The following is a 19,798-nucleotide window of genomic DNA, read 5'->3' on the forward strand; positions in this document are numbered from 1 at the left end:
CAATGTGTATGCTCTGCAGAAATAGCCTTAGCTGTTGGTCTGTAAACTAGGCAATGTGTACGTTCTGCAGAAGTAGCCTTAGCTGTTTGTCTGTAAACCAGGCAATATGTATGGTCTGCAGAAGTAGCCTTAGCTGTTTGTCTGTAAACTAGGCAATGTGTATTGTCTGCAGAAGTAGCCTTACCTGTTGTCTGTAAACTAGGCAATGTGTATGCTCTGCAGAAGTAGCGTTAGCTGTTTGTCTGTAAACCAGCCAATGTGTATGCTCTGCAGAAATAGCCTATGCTGTTGGTCTGTAAACTAGGCAATGTGTATGGTCTGCAGAAGTAGCCTCAGCTGTTGGTCTGTAAACTAGGCAATCTGTATGGTCTGCAGAAGTAGCCTTAGCTGTTTGTCTGTAAACTAGGCAATGTGTATGGTCTGCAGAAGTAGCCTTAGCTGTTTGTCTGTAAACCAGGCAATGTGTATGGTCTGCAGAAGTAGTCTTACATGTAGCTGTTTATCAGTGCCGAAGTTTTAATTTTCAAATTCTTGTTACCTTGCAGGTGGGTAGAAGTGATCAACAGTGCTACGAGTAGTGCACGACGTTTACGATTGTTCAGTCGGCTAGAAAGTGAGCACCATCAGGCGTGAAGTTGCCATGGAAACATTCATTATAGAGTCATGTTATCTACCTGCGATAAGTCAAAGCAATAAGACACCTGTGTGGAGGAACGGAGCGACAGGGGGACAGACAGATGTGATGGTGTGTTGAGTCCTGGATCCCTGTGTCCCAGCTTGGACCTGAACTGCACTTGTCCGTCTGTTTTTTTACAGGAAAAAATTAATGTTTGTCTAATAGCGTATGCCAGGAAGTGATACTGTACTCATTTGTACCAATGTGTTTTTTACTGGAAATGACATTGGAAACTGGATATGTACCAGACTGAAAGCCTGTAAAATGTGTACCATACTGCCTGAAAAATGTGTACTGTACTGTCAGGAAGAATGAGTAGTGTACTGTCAGGAAGAATGAGTACCACACTGCCAAGAAATACAGAAAGTCAAAAAATGTGTCAGGATCCAAAATGTGTACCACACTGCATAGGAAATGTACACCACTGTGACCAGGCTCTCAGGATCCAGAATGTGAACCGGACTACCTGCAAAATATGTACCAGAATGCAGCAGGAATATGTACCAGGCTTCTAGAAAAGTGAACTGCCAAAAAAGTGAGCATCAGGAGCTCTGAGAATTTGTTAAACTCCTTGTCCTTTCCTATCCCTTTCTACCACATCAAAAAAACAAAAAAAAAACAACAAAATGTAGTCTGTATATACTGGTGAGCTGTGAGACTTCAGTACATACTTTGTGCTGTAGAAATCTGGTTCAATTGACTTCATGTGAAGTCTAGGATACAAGAAACCAGCTATATACCAAACTAATAAGAATATGTAGCTTTTAACTTCAGGGGGAATTCATTTCTCATAATGCTCACATTTTCTGCCATTTTTATTTCCATTTCTCTGACACAAAGTTTTCAAATGTGTGTGAATAAAAGAAGAATGAGTTATGATTGAGTTCATAATATTCTTAAAGTATTGGTTTTTTCTCAATTTGAGTTTGGATTTTTTGTCCGATTCAGTAGACATCATCATACATCATGAGGAAATTACCATTACAGTTTCACTTGTCAACACTGGCATTGTTTACTCCTAGCCACTTCATTAAAGCCAAATTGGAGTAATAACTTGAATATCAGTAAATTTTTAGATTTTTGATACATTTTTGTTAGATTTACTTGCTTCTCTTGATAAAGATCTTGAAGCTGCGTTCACTTCAGTTTTGCGGAAGCTTGACTGCTCTGTATGTTACAAGAATGTGGACAGGGTTTTCATAAAATGATCAGATCTGTTTGGCATAAACATTGCTGTCTGTTTTGGTGCTAGATGTAATTACCAGTGCCACATGCCATTGTCTTCATTCAGTCAATCCCAAGGTGATTTCAAGGTCATGGACTTTATGGTTAGTGGTGCCAAAGAAACATGCCCCTACTGTACAGCACAAATCTGTCACGGTTATTCGTTGCCAGTGTGTTGTTGATCGATGTCATACCAGGGTCTTTTGTTTATGGAATAGGTTTCTAAGTCTTACTTTCTTCAAGGTTCTTGAGCTTTTCGTGTTACAGTGTGTTACGCTTTTGGTTTCAGAGTTTGTTACACTTTTGGTTTCAGAGTTTGTTACACTTTTGGTTGGTCTGGTTACACAATTGCTTCTGGTACTGCTAGTTTGAACTGTATTCTTGTGATTATCATTGAATATAGTCACTGTTGGTTTGTGTCCTGGTTTATATGCAAGGAATTCAAATGTGGATCCAAAGGGGTTTTTTTTTGTTTTAAAGTTTTTGGAAGCATTCATGTCTCAGTTAAAACATTGATGAAAATACCCCAGCATCCATTTCTTTCAGATTATTTTTGATTTAGTAGTAACTGATACTGTACTGTAGTAAATTTCTGTTTCGATATTACTTTCGTTCCTGAAAGAAATGAGATGAACATGTGTATTTTTGTCCCAGAATTCAGTTTGTGCAGGTGTTTACTGCTTATGTGGGTCACATCTGTGACCTTTGTGCTTTAGAGTCTGACCGTTGTTCTTCCCGTTCTTTACTACCCTTCCCAAAAAGCCAACTGCTTCAAACGGTAACGTGTATGTCTTCCAAATTGTTGTGGCAAACATGAACTAGTAGCCTAAACCTCAGATGCAGGGCTACTTCATGTGTTTCACCATATTCATTGTGATGGTTTTATGTTGGCTGTTGTAATATGTAGGTAATTTTTTTTTGTTTTTTGTTTGACTTATGTTTGGGTCAAGGTGACTTTGACACAAAGTGAAATAAGCACAGGTAGATTTGAATAGGACCAAGATGATGAATCAGGTGTTCTGGTGAATCATTCTGATGAATCAAGTATTCTGGTGAATCCAGGTGTTCTGGTGAATCATTCTGATGAATCCAGGTGTTCTGGTGAATCATTCTGATGAATCAGGTGTTCTGGTGAATCATTCTGATGAATCCAGGTGTTCTGGTGAATCCAAGTGTTCTGGTGAATCATTCTGATGAATCCACGTGTTCTGGTGAATCATTCTGATGAATCAGGTGTTCTGGTGAATCCAGGTGTTCTGGTGAATCATTCTGATGAATCCAGGTGTTCTGGTGAATCATTCTGATGAATCCACGTGTTCTGGTGAATCATTCTGATGAATCAGGTGTTCTGGTGAATCATTCTGATGAATCAGGTGTTCTGGTGAATTATTCTGATGAATCAGGTGTTCTGGTGAATCCAGGTGTTCTGGTGAATCATTCTGATGAATCAGGTGTTCTGGTGAATCAGGTGAATCAGATGAATCAGTTGTTCTGAAGAAGTTGACATGGTGTTTTGACATTAAAGACACTTGTCTTCATGAACACCTACTTTACACAATATGTAGTATACTACATTACAGCAAAAGTATTCATTAATTATGATTGCATCCATTTAATGTGTATGGGTGATGTACAGTTGTATTTTTTCAATTACTTACTGGCCTGTACATGAGTTTGCCATGCATGAATTTTGTCATTTTATTTTCAGCTTCTGTGTCCGTATAATTATGCACAATAAGTTTCATTGTTTTGGCTTTTAAGCAGTTCCATGTTTGTGTGTGTTTTTTTATTATATACTTGTGTACCAGACCTGTGTATCAGTACAGATTCTCTTAGTACAAGCGGTTTGAGGTCTGCATTGTAACATTCATTCCTATTGGTTCAGTTTGGACCAATGAGATTGTGGGTTTTTTTTTTTTTAACATTATCCTATCAGATTTGATGTTACTACATGTAAATGTTTTTTGGATTGCTTTCAAACGTTTCAGTAAGTTTAAACTTAACTGACAGACATTTTAATCTTGTTTTGCATTTTTCTCAGCAATGTATAAGTTGTGTTTTAATGTGTGTTAGTGATTTCTTACATTTCCGCTAGCATTTTGTTTTACCTATCCAATTGTTCTATCGTGTTTTAAGAATTGTTATTTTGTGATAACAACATTTTAGAGGAAAATATGAAATTACAAGTTAACTTTCCGTCGCATTTATACATGGAGACCATGTCCCCATCATCGACTGATGCTAATTTTCATTTTTGTTGAGGAATCAGTTTCAAAAATTTTATCTTCTATAGGTCTTATCTTTTATCATACTGCCTTCATTGTACTGTAAAAATAGAATTTGTTTGTACATCTGATTAAGTGTATGTCTTACAGAGAGAGCAATTAAGTTACAGTGGGTCTTTGTTTTTTTTTTTGGTGTTTTGCCTTATTTCCCTCTTAGCAAATGTGATACTTAAACTGTCACTCATCAGCGTTTGTTTGACTCTTGTTTTTTGCTTTTTTCAGTGTAAAGTGACTTAAGCTTGTAATGTTATGCTGCTTACATATATGTTGAAAGTTGATATGTTCTCTAGAAAACTGTAGAAGGAAATATTGTTCAGACAAGTTTTTTCTCTACACCCATCCAAGTATAATGGACTGAATTTCCAGTAATATGTTTTGTCTGCATGTATGGAAGCAACCATTTCTTCAAATGGGGGTGCTTGGACTATAACTTGGATCATGAAAAGTGTGTTCTTTGCAAACGTCTACATCTATCAACAAATAAAGACACAAGGGGAAGCAGAATAAAAACTACTGTATTTTGCCTAATATTGGTATGTACTTTGAGAAGCACATACAAAGCCGTAAAGTGAAACATTTTATGCCAACACGTTAAGTTTGTGTGAAAAGGAATTAATCAAACTTTATTTTAAAAATCTTAGGAGTTCCTGTAAGTTGGACGAAAAATGATCAGAATCAAGAAAACTGTGTCACTTAAGAAACACTAAATTTTAGGTGAAATACGGTAGTCAATTGTGACAGTTGATTTTGTGGGATTTTGACAGTTTGCACTATAATTACTCTAGGATTTTTTAACTGGAATCTGTGAGACATGATATTGCACATGGCTCTCAACTTGTACACCTATTTATCCCTGTATTTAAATTTGACTTGTTCTCTTTAGCTCAAAGAATGTTGCATTTTAGCCTGATGCTCAGTATAAGCTGTTCAGGAGTTCCTTTATGTATTATGTAACTGTTTGATTATGGCTCATTTGAGTTGCTTTTTGTGTTGCAGAGCTTTTATTATCTGGATTTGGATCAGAGGTTATCGAGTATTATAAAATCTGTCTGTTCCTGGGAAAAAAAATTGATTTTGCTGCACTGGGATCAGCTTGATATGCTTGGTATTTCAGCTTGATATGCCTATTATTTCAGCTTGATATGCCTATTATTTCAGCTTGATATGCCCATTATTTCAGCTTGATATGCTTGTATTCAGCTTTTCATCATCTAGTAAGGCTTTTAGCTGCATGTATATCCAACTTTCACAGACTTTTATTTTTGGTTTTATATTTTGTATGCACAGTGAAAATTTAAAACCTGTTAGATTTTGGTTTTGCATTGTTTTGAAAGTTTCAAATGGAAAGCTTTTACATTTCTTATCTAGCTTGAGGAGAGATCATTTCATTCCATGAAGTTTTCAGAGAAATTTGCATTTTAGTTGGTTTGGAGATCAGATTTGTGTGCATTGAAATCTAAAAGATAATCCCAAATAAAATTTAAATATTTAAATCAGAAGTTCAATAACTTACATGTAGTTAAATTAGGAAACAACGAACTAATTACACTGAGGGAGGGGTAATATGATTTCATTCAAAATTCATTCAAATATGACTTGTTATGCAGGTCTTTTGTGTTTTAACTGCTGCATTCAGTTGCATGAAATTGAATTTACTTTCATAATGGGCCCAACATGTGTCCATATGGAAAGGTGAGTGATGTGTGAAGATGCCTGATGACAAGAAATCAGTGATTACACGCCACACATAATTGAGATTCAAATCATGTTTTGTTTCTTATTTTTTGTTTTCATGTTTAAGGATGAACCCTTTTTTTTGTGAGCACATTGGAAGTGTCCATTTTAATCAGTCATCACTCATTCATGCCTGAAGCCACGCCCCCCCATTACCACTGGGATCTTGTTGCATTTTCTGTTGGCTAATGATATATCACTGTTTGTAAAGCCACAGATAATATACAAAAAATATATATATATATACAATATATATATATATATGTATACATACATATATATATAAATATACATGTATCCCAGTGTATAGTTCATTGTTACTTACACCCCAGTTACAGCCCAGGCATGTACAATAAAACTGGTGGCTTGTCTTTAATGAAATAAAATTTGTGTTCTGTGTTTACTTTTGATCAGATTTATGTACATGTATTTGATATGTGTTTAAGCAGTACTCTAGAATATTTCACTTGTATGATGCGGGCAGTTTATATTAATATTTTATTTATTTTAATAAAATGCATCAAATGGTACTGACTATGTGGGGCCTCCTCTGCCTGCACACTAGTGAGGTCACAGGTTCAAATCCATCTTGGGGCCAGATCGTGGCTGAGTGGTTAAGGAGCCTGCCTTTTAATGACTAGGTTACATAAGATGTGGGTCGAGTCCCATTCTAGGACAGATAAGTTTCTAGATTTACATTATTCATTTTGCCCACGACTGTAGTGGCAATATGTCAGGGAGTTGCACTCTTGTGTGTTCTTGCATGAATTTCTCCATGTACCTTCCTCATGTCCTAAGTTAGTCTTCCAGTAACTTTGCCAAAGGTGAGTGGTTTTTCTCTTGAACTCTGGTTTTGTCCACCCATAAAACTGGCTACCAAAGATTCTTGAGACTAACCATGAATTAAATGAAATCAAGCTCCTGCATGTGTCTTGTTTCAGCGAGGTTACTAGTTTGAATCAGCGACTTGCATGTTTGTCAGGGACAACGAGGTTACCAGTTTGAATCCAGCAACTGCAAGTTTGTCAGGGACAATAAGGTTACCAGTTTGGATCCAGCGACTGCATGTTTGTCAGGGACAACAAGGTTACCTGTTTGAATCCAGCGACTGCATGTTTGTCAGGGACAGCGAGGTTACTAGTTTGAATCCAGTGACTGCATGTTTGTCAGGGACAGCGAGGTTACTAGTTTGAATCCAGCGACTGCATGTTTGTCAGGGACAGCGAGGTTACCAGTTTGAATCCAGCAACTGCATGTTTGTCAGGGACAGCGAGGTTACTAGTTTGAATCCAGCGACTGCATGTTTGTCAAGGACAACAAGGTTACCAGTTTGAATCCAGCGACTGCTTGTTTGTCAGGGACTATGAGGTTACCAGTTTGGATCCAATGACTGCATGTTTGTCAGGGACAACAAGGTTACCTGTTTGAATCCAGGGACAATGAGGTCATAAGCTGGAAGCTAGCGACTACTTGTTTGTCTATTACAATGAGGTTACCCGTTTGAATACAGCACTTCTGGTTTGTCAGTTACAGTGAGGTTAAAAGTTGGATCCTAGCGACAGCTTGTTTGTCTGTTACAATGATGTTAGCAGATTGAATCCAGCACCTTCTGGTTTGTCAGTTACGATGAGGTTATAAGCTGGAAGCTAGCGACTGCTTGTTTGTCTATTACGATGAGGTTAGCAGGTTGAATCCAGCTTCTTCTGGTTTGTCTGTTACGAGGTTACAAGTTGGAACCTAGTAACTGCTTGTTTGTCTAGTACAATGAGGTTAGCAGGTTGAATCCAGCACTTCTGGTTTGTCAGTTACAGTGAGGTTACAAGTTGGATCCTAGCGACAGCTTGTTTGTCTGTTACAATGATGTTAGCTGTTTGAATCCAGCACCTTCTGGTTTGTCAGTTACAATGAGGTTATAAGCTGGAACCTAGCAACTGCTTGTTTGTCTGTTACAATGATGTTAGCCGTTTGAATCCAGCACTTCTGGTTTGTCAGTTACAGTGAGGTTACAAGTTGGAACCTAGTGACTGCTTGTTTGTCTAGTACAATGAGGTTAGCAGGTTGAATCCAGCACTTCTGGTTACATTGAGGTTACAAGCTAGATCCTAGTGACGGCTTGTTTGTCGGTTACAATGAGGTTAGCAGTTTGAATCCAGCACCTTCTGGTTTGTCAGTTACAATGAGGTTATAAGCTGGAACCTAGCGACTGCTTGTTTGTCTGTTACAATGATGTTAGCAGTTTGAATCCAGCACCTTCTGGTTTGTCTGTTACAATGAGGTTACAAGGTGGAACCTAGCAACGGCTTGTTTGTCTGTTACAATAAGGTTAGCAGTTTGAATCCAGCACTTCTGGTTTGTCTGTTACAATGAGGTTACAAGTTGGAACCTAGCGACAGCTTCTTTGTCTATTACAATGAGGTTAGCAGTTTGAATCCAACTCCTTCTGGATTGTCTATTACTGGGACAAACACCTTTCAAAAAAAACTTTTTTTTCTTAAAAATCAGCTCCAAAGTAAATTTGAGCTGTTATAGAGCCGGTACTATAAATCACAGTTCAATTTGAAAAGTATCGTTTTGTAGAGCAAAGATGGAAGTTTATTTCTATATAAGTTTCGTTTCTTTAACACCAGCGGTATTCTGTTCGCACATTTACAAATATATGCAATCTTGGACATTTCCACTTAAGATTGTAAATTGTGGCAAAACTGTAAAAGACCTATTGACACATTGACAGGTGTTTTAGTTCAAACTACACCAAGCAGCATACTTTTGACGTTCAAATTCAAAAATTACTTGTCACGTGACTACATATGCAAATAGGAGAACTTTTACAATTCTTTTACATATACATGTATGCCCAAGTTTTGCAAACTTTATTTGGCGACTCCTGTTCTGTATACCCCTCCGAGTTGGGGGCGGTAGTTCCAAGGTCAATCCTAGGTCGTGTTAAAAGAGGAAGTTGTTACGTCCTTGCTTGGCGTTCAGCATGAAGGGGATGGTGCAACGAGTGATTGACCCGTATCAGTATAATGGCTTGTGCGGGGCAGCTTAGTTGCCTTCAGAACGACGTCTCGGTGAAGCAGCACTAAATACAAGCTGAGGAAATCCCTCCTGCAACAAGGAGGCACATGACATGCACTCTCAGGACTCCTTCCTCGTCATATGACTGGGTAAGGCTTAGGCTAAGGCCCTAAATTGTTAAGTAAGATGTTAAACCCCAAGCACTCACTCAATCTGCACATTAAATTTTAGCTTGCACAAATTGGCCATTCTGGAGAAGAAGACGTTTAAACGATTTAGGCACGTCACAATATGGTCAAAAAATTAAGTCATGCTAAAAGTTAAATCTTGTGCAGAAAAGTCTTCCCATGTATTTTAACCATGATAAAGTTTTCCTACCTCTGTAGTATTTGTGGTTTTCATACAGTTACAAAAAGTGAGGCGTGAGAAAAAGAACAATAATAATTCGTATGATATCAATAGGCTTTCCAAGCTTTTAGCTTGTACGCCTAATCAATAAAATAAAAAATCTAATTGCTGTTGTGCAAATCGTGAAGCCTGGTGATGACATAAATCAGTCAGAATCCTGGTTTCAATGGTGGACATTTTCCTACAGATTGCTGATTCAGGTCTAACTTGAACTGACCTTTGTGCTCATTTACCAGACTCTCCCAAAATCACCATCACAAAGTCAGGAATATTCATGTATTATTTATCTGATTGGTGTTTTATGGTATACTCAAGAATATTTCGCTGATACAATGGTGGTCCGCATTATTGTGGTAGGAAACTGGACAGAGTCTGGGGGAAACCCAGGACCATCTGCAGGTTGCTGGCAGACCTTCCCACGTACAGAGGAAAAGGAAGCCAGCATGAGCTGGACTTAAATTCACAGCTACCACATTAGTCGGAGGCTCCTGGGTCATTGCAACATGCTGGCACACGAACCACCTTGGCCACGCAGGCCCCTAAAATTCAAGAATAAAAATGGAGTAAACATCTTGGGTATGAATTATTTTAGGCAAGGGCAAGTTACCCGTACACAAACGATTGCTGACCTGACTTTCCATAATACAAAAATATGGTACTATGGTATTAAATGACACTGTGGTATATGAAGAATTAAATATACTTCACAAAAAAAAAGCGCTCACGAGAGGCACTACTAGGTGAACATGTACAACTTAATCAGAATCAAGGAGAACGTGTCGGTTAAAAAAGGTTAAATTTAAGGTGACAAACAGGAGAGTTCTTTTTTTTTAAAGATTTAATTAGCAATAAATCAGTGGGAACTGTACAGAGGGGCTACCAGATCTGACTGGAGAAACCCGTTACTTGTAGTTCCACCCACAGATGGATGGTTATGTATTAGTTTGGCACTGCAAACCGAGTCACTACTTCTTACACAAAAGCTCATTGACACAAATGCATAGTAGCAACTTTCATTCTCTTTCACTTTGAACTGTTACAAAAAAAAACACCATTATTAATATCAAATGAGAAATACTGGCAAACTATACTGGTAGACTTGATATTTAAACATTGACTTTCAGTAACATCAATCAATCTGTGCCTTCAAACTTGTGAAAAAGTATATAAGCAAATGAATATAAATCTGCTTAATGGAAAAGGCCTCTAAAAATCAAAGCAGCCATAACTAAGTAGACAACTTCAAACTAAGTATAAATATACTTTCATTTCTTTTTTTAAATTTTTGTGAAAGGTGCTCAAACAGTTGAATTCTAAGGTGGGCTTTATGGGCCATACTATCAGAGGTTAGGAACTCTGACATCACACGGAGTTTACCCAACTCTAATCACCACACTGAATATATGAATAACTCGATTTACCCATGTGTGAAAGTTTACTGAAATAATATTCCCAAAAATTCCTTCCTACTGGTGAACACAGGAAAAAACTGTGACGTCACAGTTCCTGGATACCGTCAGTATGGCTCATAAAGCCCACCATAGTTTTCAAATATTTGAATGCCTTTCAACACTTCTCAATAAAATTTGAAAAAATAAAGGAAAGTATTTTTACGCATACTTTTCAGTTGTCTTTATGATGAGCCTTATTTAACATTTTACCTTTCTTTTACTTTAAAAAGATTACAGATATGAGCAATATCGGTATGTAAAATGCTACAGGAATCAATGAATCATTTCACAAAATACACCAAAAACAGAATGTCAAAACTGATAGGGGAGTTCTGAGTTCGAACTCTTAATCGCTAAAGGTAATAAAAAAATCCTATTGTTGATCTGTCAGAAATGTTAAACAATTATTTTTGACTACATTTATGTAAGAGTAAATGGAAAACAATTTATGTACGAGTAGACAACCAATGAAGAAAATTGAAAAGCTGAGCATTTGTGAACTTTAAGAAATTCCTGGAGGAATAAATAAATCGGCCCATTTCACGTCAAAATTGTACAGCATATTGTCAGAAAAGCGTTGTTAACAGGAAATAAATGTTTCAGCGATAAATGCTACCAATTTGTTAAAATTCTTGTCCAGTTTTCTGTGCGACTGTCTCTTAACCACCTCACTTGAACAAGCTTAAAGGTTTCACGTCAGGCCCCATGTTAAAAGATAGGATGTCTAAAATTAAACTGGTGGACTAGCGAGCCGGCAGACAGGACAACTAACTTAAATTGCTTAGTTGCAGCCAAAAACATATTCTGTATGCCGATTTACAATGTTCATGTAGTCTCTAAGTCTCCAATCTAATCTAAGGTACAACGTTGATGACTTCAGGGAGACTTATGTGAGCAAATACTAGAAGTGTGATGATAATACTAAAAAACATTGTATGTCTTAACAATTTACAGTTACCACACTGATTAATGTATGTCAATTACACAGTAGTCTACAAATTTAGATACCACACTGATTAATGTATATCAATTACACAGTAGTCTATAAATTTACAGATACCACAGATTACTGTATATCAAAAGACTGTAAAGTCTTCGAATTTACCGACACCTCTTTGATTACTTTATATCAATCACACAGTAGTCAAAGTACAAATTTACAGATATTATATGCCTTGGATGACTTGATTGTAGTCTACCAACTTTACATATGACTGTCAACTACACATGTATGGCTCTCATATTAAAGGCAAAGAAAACACTAACATGAAGTATATGTCAGAAGAAATCACGTTAAAAACTCTCCACAAAAATAATTCGATTTATTTTTTGTTCGAATTTTTTTCAACCCAGAAAAATGCATTTCAAACTTTGGATTCTAGGGATGACTTATTGAGTGACCATATTCGGCCCAGTGACATCACATCAGGTTTTTGCCACTTAACCCGCATAAATCGCTTGATTTCATCATTTTAAACGCATATACATGTTGATCTGCACTCGCCAAATGGATCATGAAACAAACTGTTTCAAGGGAAAAATACGGACGTGATGTCAACGATACTCTTTGGGTCATTACAGACCACCATAGACTTTCATGTTTTAAAACCATTTTGCTCGGTTGGAAAAATTCTAAAGAAATAATTGGAATCATTTTCATGGACAGTGTTTAATGGTGTTTCACCCGATATACACTTCATTTTAGTGTTTTCTTTGCCTTTGAATGACAACAAAATTCATCTACATCCACAAATTTGTAGCTGAAACAGTGATGTGCACTACAAACCTAACATTTCCAATTGATCTTTTTTTTATATCAATCAACAAGAGTTCAAGTAAACAAAACATATGTATGTGTATGTATGTATCCACCAAAAATTAAAACTCTTCGTGGAAAACAATTGGAGATATATCCTGAACACGAATACGGACAGACAGACGGACAAAATTGCTATAACATAATACACACCTACCTAATGGCAGGAGTGTATCAAAAAAATACCATCAAAACACTCAAAGCATAATTATAATAAATGCAAAGATAAAGCCAGCGAAATAGTAGAGTAACATTGAAACAACTTCCAAACTTATTACATGATTAATAGTGGAAATACAAACGAATCTGAAGTTCAGTAAATAAACCAGTGGTACAAGTGTTTAACTTATGTCAGAGTGGGTTTCACTGTTCAAGGCCAGACATCCAGGCACTTGCTGTTGTACTCAATCTGACAAGCTTTATTCATGAGGACACAGCAGCGAAAACTTTATCTAAATAAGATGGGAGATTATGAATGTACAAATCTCTCAGGTTCAAAACCAGGTTTTATTGATGTTTACAATTTACTTATGCTTTATCTAACATGTTATAATTTCTGGTTATTATCAACCATATTTCTAGGAATATTACCCCATGTTCTTCATTTCCTTTTATGTTCCATTGTTATCGTTATCTTCTTGTTGCTGCCTCATATCAGCAAAGCGTCTGGATGTGCACAGTCTTGAGATGAAGACATTATTTAACTATAAATATCATATGTTACATTTCTTCTCCAAATTATGTAATGATATGGCAATAGCTCTAAATGATCACACTGTATATATATATATATATATATATATATATATATATATATATATATATATATATATATATATATATACACATCCTATGATGATTTGTATTTACACACTCCCTATAGCAAACGCCAAGTCTGAGGGGCTTTCTAAAATCCTTGCAAGTATTTAATACCATTCCAAGAGATTTAATGTTCCTATTTCTCTTTGCACCCCCAGTCACAAGTACATGTATACATCTGAATAAGAATCAAACTCTGCTGTGAATACAAATACTAGATCAGTTGCAATAAACTGTACGGTAAATGTATTGTTTGAAAATACAAATCCTGAAATTGCAAATCTCTCAGAAAGAAAGGATTAAAGGTTTAGCAAACATTTCACAAAGATACACATCTGGTGAGAATTTCACACAAACATGGTGTGATCCCTGGGAAATCCCTCTTGGACCCTTGCCAAAGGGGGATAACTCAATGATGTTGTTCAATAATTCATCTTACGCAATTCTCTCACTACTATATGTTATATGCTCAGTTCACTATATTACATGATTTTACTCTGGGATTACAAAGAGAGACTTACATGTACATCAACATGGAAATACACATTCAAAATTCAGGCAGAAGGGTGAAAAATGCAAACAGAATTTTGCCCAAATTGACACCACCATGATCTTTTTCATGAATTAATAATTTCGACATGAAAAAAACAAAAAAACAGTTCAATACACTGGGATTTCTTCTGTCACGTATTCAAACTTAAAACACCAAAACACAAATCTGTCCATAAACATCATCAGTACTGTGCATGTGAACATCTTTTAAATTACAAAATTTCCAATTTCAAGATTTAGCTGGTACAAATTTTATACAAACTGTGAAAACAAAACAGTCGCAAAAGTTATTTTGCCTTTGCACTGCCCGGAATAAAAGCTATTTTCTTCTGTGAAACCAGTCGAATCATTGAAGCAAAACCGAACAGCAAAGTTTGGACGGTCCATTTTAGCGTTGTCATGGTTTCCATCCTCCTGCTCCTGAAAACGCAAAACTGACTCAATAAATCCCAAAACTGTTCATTCTGTCCAGAGGACTCCTTTCACTTCTGTTTTTGATCTCTTTGTTCATTTGATTGTTGTTAAACGCTACATAGTGTATTCATTTGCGCCTCTGTGGGGTATCATACACATTATCTGCTGTCCTGTTGAGCAAATATTGTACACATGGTTAGGTCGATCATGCATATGGGGTTGTGATATGATGATATGGTGGAGATAGCAAGTGGACAATATGGGCGTCCATAGCTGTGTACACAGAAGTAATACATTACCTGCAAATTCTGAAGGCTATCACAGCTTCTAGGGCATGTAAACTCCAAGCTGCTATAAACCTGGAAAGAGAATAAAATGGAAAGAGAACAAAATTGCATGAGTGTACCAAATAGAAATAACAGGACAATTTCTGGTGAGGACAATTTAGTTTCCTTGGGTGATCGCATTATGTTTTTGGTTTGAAGATGACTAACTTAACTCTTTAACCTTTTCGCATATGAAAGAGAAACTTTCAAAGCAATTTATCCACATTTATAAATTGATTTTGGAGACAAACTACATTGGCTGGATTGGTCATTTTCAAGCTTCACAAAAAGTATATTTTTATCAATCTGCACAGAATAATGCCTTTAGAATATGCGTGAATAAACACCTTGCAAACATGCGAATAGGTTGAAGAATTACTGTAATCAACATGAACGAAAAGGGCACTGCACTTCACGTTGACGTCCTGTGTACTCTGAGAAAATCCTAATCACCTTCACTGTCAATAATCTTCTACGTCCATGTGTCCTGACTGACTGATTGATAGATTGACTGATTTGGGTTCAATGCTGAATATTTCACTTTTACATGTCACATGCAAGATTTCATCCTCAGCAGGAAAAAACAGTTAGGCAGGGGAATTTTGAAAATTCCTTGCCTGCTTGAATGACTGAAAGACAAGCAACCTGATTGCTTGATATTTGGTTTACACTGAACATAAAAACTCTACGAGTACTGAATTTCACCTAAAGTTCGGTACTGTAATTCTTCAACCTTTCCGCATGTATGCAAGGTGTTTATTCAATCATATTCTAAAACATTATTCTGTGCACTCTGATAAAATTATACTTTTTATGAATCTCCAAAAATGGTTAATCCAACCAATGCAGTTTTGTCTCCAAAATCTAATAATAGACGTGCATTTCTTGCGCTGAAAGTTGCTCTTTCATATGCGAAACAGTTGAGGAACCAGGGTATGTAAAAATGCCATTTTAGAAGAACAATAAGGTATTAAATCTACTTCTGATGCCAACCCTTAATTTTTTCTGATAACAATTTATTCAAAATTATGCAAAGTTTACTAAAAACTGCAAGGAGGATGAATCAATCAGAATTGAGCAAAATGTGTCACCTGAAAAATGTTAAACTTTTAGGTAAAAATACAGTAATTATTTTGTCATGAATCATTCATTTATGATTAATAAACAGTAAACTGTATTTTTTTATTTTCATTTCAAAACATGAATATATACATTCTGCCCAAAAAATTCATACTGTGTTTGATCAGCATTGTCACAATCTAAGCAAGTTTACTTTGTAACAACTTTAAAATAATGACATTTCAAGACCAATGTGTTGTACTCTTCTGTAGACAAGCATAAATTTGTGAATACTGCAAATTTTCAACTTTTCAACCACTAAAGCAATTTTTTTAGTGGAATTTAGGCATATAATTATTATGAAAATGACGCAAAAAAAAAAAAATGATTTTGTTGTCATACGTGTGTCATCAAAGATGTTAACTTCACAAAAATGTGCAAATTATTTCTTTACACCTCATAGTTCTCTCAGGATGTTTTGAAACACTGGTTGCACCCGGCAGTTAAAACAGTGGATGAATCTGGGGATAAGACTTACAAATAACTGATGCACTTTGGGTAGGTCACACCTACATATGTCCCAAACTGGCCCACTGGTCCTAAATACCTGGGAATGTATGTTGGAAAGAAACGTGACATCTGTAAATAAACAAGAAAAAAATCTCGTAACACAAAGATTATCTGCTGCATAATTCAATATTCATGATGCACACAAGTATGAGTACAGTGTCTTATATTCAGTTGCAATTCTACGGTCTGATCATTAATTATGATCTATAAGGTGCTTTAGTATACTGAACAAAAATATAAACCCAACCTTTTTGTTTTGGCAATATTTCACAAGGTAATGCTGTGATTATTGTCAGCATAGTACTGAGGGGTGGCCAACAGCAAAACCCTGTATCAGCGTACATTCTAGTCTCCAAAACCAAAGTGTTGTCGATTTCAAGACTATTCACAATTTTAACACGTTTTGACAGGTATGGCCCTATCTGTTGTATTCAGTGATATCCGAAGTCTTCCCTGGCATGCCTTACCCTCAGGTGTACTAAAGTCACACGTACAGTACAACTTGTAAAAAGGCACAATGCCTAAAAAATCAACGAGAGCGTGCCATCATGCTCAATGTTGGAACGACCCTCAGAGCCAGAACCCTTAATGTTAATGTGTCAATGATTAGTCATCTCAGCAGACATAATGAAGCATTTGGCACGACAGCTAATCGCCCACATGCCCGCCGACTGCGGGTAATGACCCCCGACAAAGACCACCACATTCGCCTCCTTCAGCTCCGCGACTGTTTCAGGCCAGTCACTGCCACAGCTTATGAAACAGTCGGACTTTCCGCTGAATTTCCGCTCAAACGTTTCGGATTCGCCACAGAGAAGCAAATTTGTGAGCCTGTAGGCCACCCCAGGGTATACACCTTACCCCTGTGTGACACCAGAGCCAGCACAACTTATCTTAACAGCCATGTTCGTTGGCCTTTGGCACGATGGCGGCGTGTTATGTTTTCAGATGAATCCTGTTTTCAGCTACACAGAACCAATGAGAGGCAGCCAGTTTGGCTGTGATTTGGCAAGCGCTATGCCAATGCCACCGTTGTGTGTACGGGGCAATACGGTGATGATGGGGTACTTGGGTGGGTGGAGATAAGTCATGGCCATCGCACTCAACTTTCATTTCATCGACCGTAACTTGAATGCAATAAGATACTGTGATGAAATCCTGCACCCAATAGTCGTCCCATTTGTTTGGCACCATGGGGTGACATTTCAGCACGACAATGCCTGTCCCCATGTGGCTGCTGTTTGCAGAGCAATTCTACAGGCCGAAATCACTGAAGTGCTCAACTGGCCAGGGTATCTGTCCCCAACTGAAGACCTGTGGAATATCCTTGACTGGCGTGTTTGTTGGTGACTTCCAATTCAGGGTAACATCGTGGAGTTCCCCTCACGCTGGAGTGGGAAAACATTTTGCAAGTCGCAAATGACCATCTCATCAGGTCTATGTGTCGACAATGTGTAACAGTGCAACAGGCAAACAGCAGACATACTTGGTACTGAAGTGTTGAATTTCCCAAAATGACCCCACCCTGTTTCTCAAACTGACCCCACCCTTGTTTCCTAACTTAGCGTTACCATCAGTCATACGTTTCCATCAGTTATGGAAATGCATTGCTACGAGTCCATTTTATGCCCCCCTAATAAACAGTATTGAAAGAAAATTGATAACGCAGTTAATTTTATCAAAATATTGGGTGTTGCGTTTATGTTTTTGTTCGGTACATTTTACTATATTACCCTACTTGATGCCTTTGTGCAAAAGCAGGTAATTTATGCATATAACAGTTCTAATAACAGTACAATGTTGGCATCCAAAATCCTAATCACAAACCAAAGATAGCTGCTATGTGACATCTCTTAATTTGAGCAACACGAAATGAGGGTAATGTCTGAAAATGTATTTATTTGGTGAATTTGTGTGGTTGCCATGGATCATTTTTGGTTCGGTAAAATTCTGAACAAGTTAGTTGAATTTGGGGGCCACACGGTGTACATCGTGGCTAGGGAAGTTTTAATGCATGTGTGAAGACATGTTATATGTTCCTTACCATCATTCTGTATTCCACCATAACTCTACCAACACTTTGTGCTGCTAATTTAAGAGTTTTACACCACACCCCAACTAAACCCAAACACTACTTAAAAGTCTCAGTGAATTGAACTCTTTTCTTTGCAACAAATCTGGTAGCCATTTTATTCATTCATATTAAAATGTAGTTTTTAGGGTCATTTTCGATGCAAAATCTGACAGTAAATATCATACGTGGCAATTCACAGTGTTTTCTGGATCAACTAGCGGGACTACATGTATGTGCCAGTGCTTTGACCAGGTGAAAATCAGATTTCTTGCGTTTCTCTGCGGAACGTTTATTAAAAAATGAGGATCACAAATCAATGGCATTTTAGTCTCAAGTATCTTGCTTTATTTTATTTACCCTTCCCCTACCTCAACAAGCTAAACTTCCACCCTCCTTTTTCTTTTTATTCTGACATTGGGGCCTCCGTGGTTCAGTTGGTTAGCGCGCTAGCACTGCATAATGTCCCAGAAGCCTCTCACCAATGCAGTCGCTGTGAGTTCAAGTCCAGCTCTTGCTGAAATATTCTTGAGTACGGCGTAAAACACCAATTAAATAAATAAATATTTCGACGTTTACCTGGTTAGCTGGCTCGTCTGATTAAAACAAAAAAAGGCATCAACGTTCAAATCCCCACACCTTTGTTCCCAAAGAATACAATCACTAGAACTTCAATCTGAGGCTCTGATCAGGGCAAATGCTACCAATTCTGTTGTAAGTAAAGAGTTAACCACGAAAACGAAAACTGAGCCCTAGATAATGATAATCCTTTATCGATGCAGCGCTACTATACCGTGAGCAACCACATCCCAAAGGAGATAGACACCACCCAGAATGGATGCGGGTAGCGGAAATACGCCTTGTCTTTCATTTCACTCATGGTAGCAAATCGTAAGATGTCTCTTCACCAACAAATTTGACTGTTTATATTCCCTAAGAAGCATTGGTCGTTCGAAACCTATGCTGACCAGCGAAGCGATGACAATTTCTCCTCCAACACGGGAGAGTTCTCACAATGACAGACAATGAGATGTTGAAGACTGACTAATGACGTTGTAGGTTCGAATCCAGTCTCTGCTATTTCGGCTTCAACCTTACACTGGATTGTGTATCTAATTTCCAACAAGAAACCAATTTAAACTAGAACCTGGATGTCCGAAATATCCCCTTACATCTGCCAACATTTCCAAAAATAATGGAAAGAAAATGTAGCAATCAGAAGAGAATCAAGTGTACATGAGAATCCATTATTGCACTAAGTACCTGAACGGGAGTATTTATGAAAATATATACCTAAGTGTAATTAAACTTATGTATGCACAAGTTTCGATTATAGGGATGATGTGTGCTAAGTTTCATGGACATAGGTTCTTTA

The 19,798-nt window shown here is 37.2% G+C and overlaps 2 protein-coding genes across 4 annotated transcripts in view; one reads left to right on the forward strand and one right to left on the reverse strand.

Moving 5' to 3' along the window:
- LOC135479181 (FERM, ARHGEF and pleckstrin domain-containing protein 2-like) overlaps positions 1–732 on the forward strand; it is a 156,341-nt gene extending 155,609 nt beyond the window's left edge. For all 3 annotated transcript variants that reach the window (XM_064758956.1, XM_064758957.1, XM_064758958.1), the window contains one exon: positions 546–732. In XM_064758956.1, the coding sequence (XP_064615026.1) occupies positions 546–633 (88 nt within the window). In that variant the 3' untranslated portion in view covers positions 634–732. The remainder of the gene's footprint in view (positions 1–545) is intronic.
- Positions 733–14,078: 13,346 nt separating this feature from the next.
- Positions 14,079–19,406, reverse strand: LOC135479175 (transmembrane protein 254-like). The gene is made up of 4 exons (XM_064758949.1): positions 19,217–19,406; positions 16,321–16,421; positions 14,697–14,756; positions 14,079–14,403 (listed from the first exon to the last, which is right to left on the reverse strand). The coding sequence occupies exons 1-4, from the start codon at positions 19,301–19,303 to the stop codon at positions 14,271–14,273; spliced, it is 381 nt and encodes a 126-aa protein (XP_064615019.1). The 5' UTR covers positions 19,304–19,406; the 3' UTR covers positions 14,079–14,270.
- Positions 19,407–19,798: the final 392 nt, after the last annotated feature.

This window comes from Liolophura sinensis, chromosome 12 (assembly GCF_032854445.1).
Source record: "Liolophura sinensis isolate JHLJ2023 chromosome 12, CUHK_Ljap_v2, whole genome shotgun sequence".
Classification (NCBI taxonomy): Eukaryota; Metazoa; Mollusca; class Polyplacophora; order Chitonida; family Chitonidae; genus Liolophura; species Liolophura sinensis.

Bases quoted from the DNA above. Each gene is read 5' to 3' on its own strand.
- LOC135479175 (XM_064758949.1), bottom strand. From the start codon at position 19,303: ATGAGTGAAATGAAAGACAAGGCGTATTTCCGCTACCCGCATCCATTC. The intron at 16,422-19,216 runs GTATAGTAGCGC...GTTTATTTACAG, and splicing joins TTGGGATGTGGTTGCTCACG to ATGTCACGTTTCTTTCCAAC. The intron at 14,404-14,696 runs GTAATGTATTAC...TTGCGTTTTCAG, and splicing joins ATAGCCTTCAGAATTTGCAG to GAGCAGGAGGATGGAAACCA.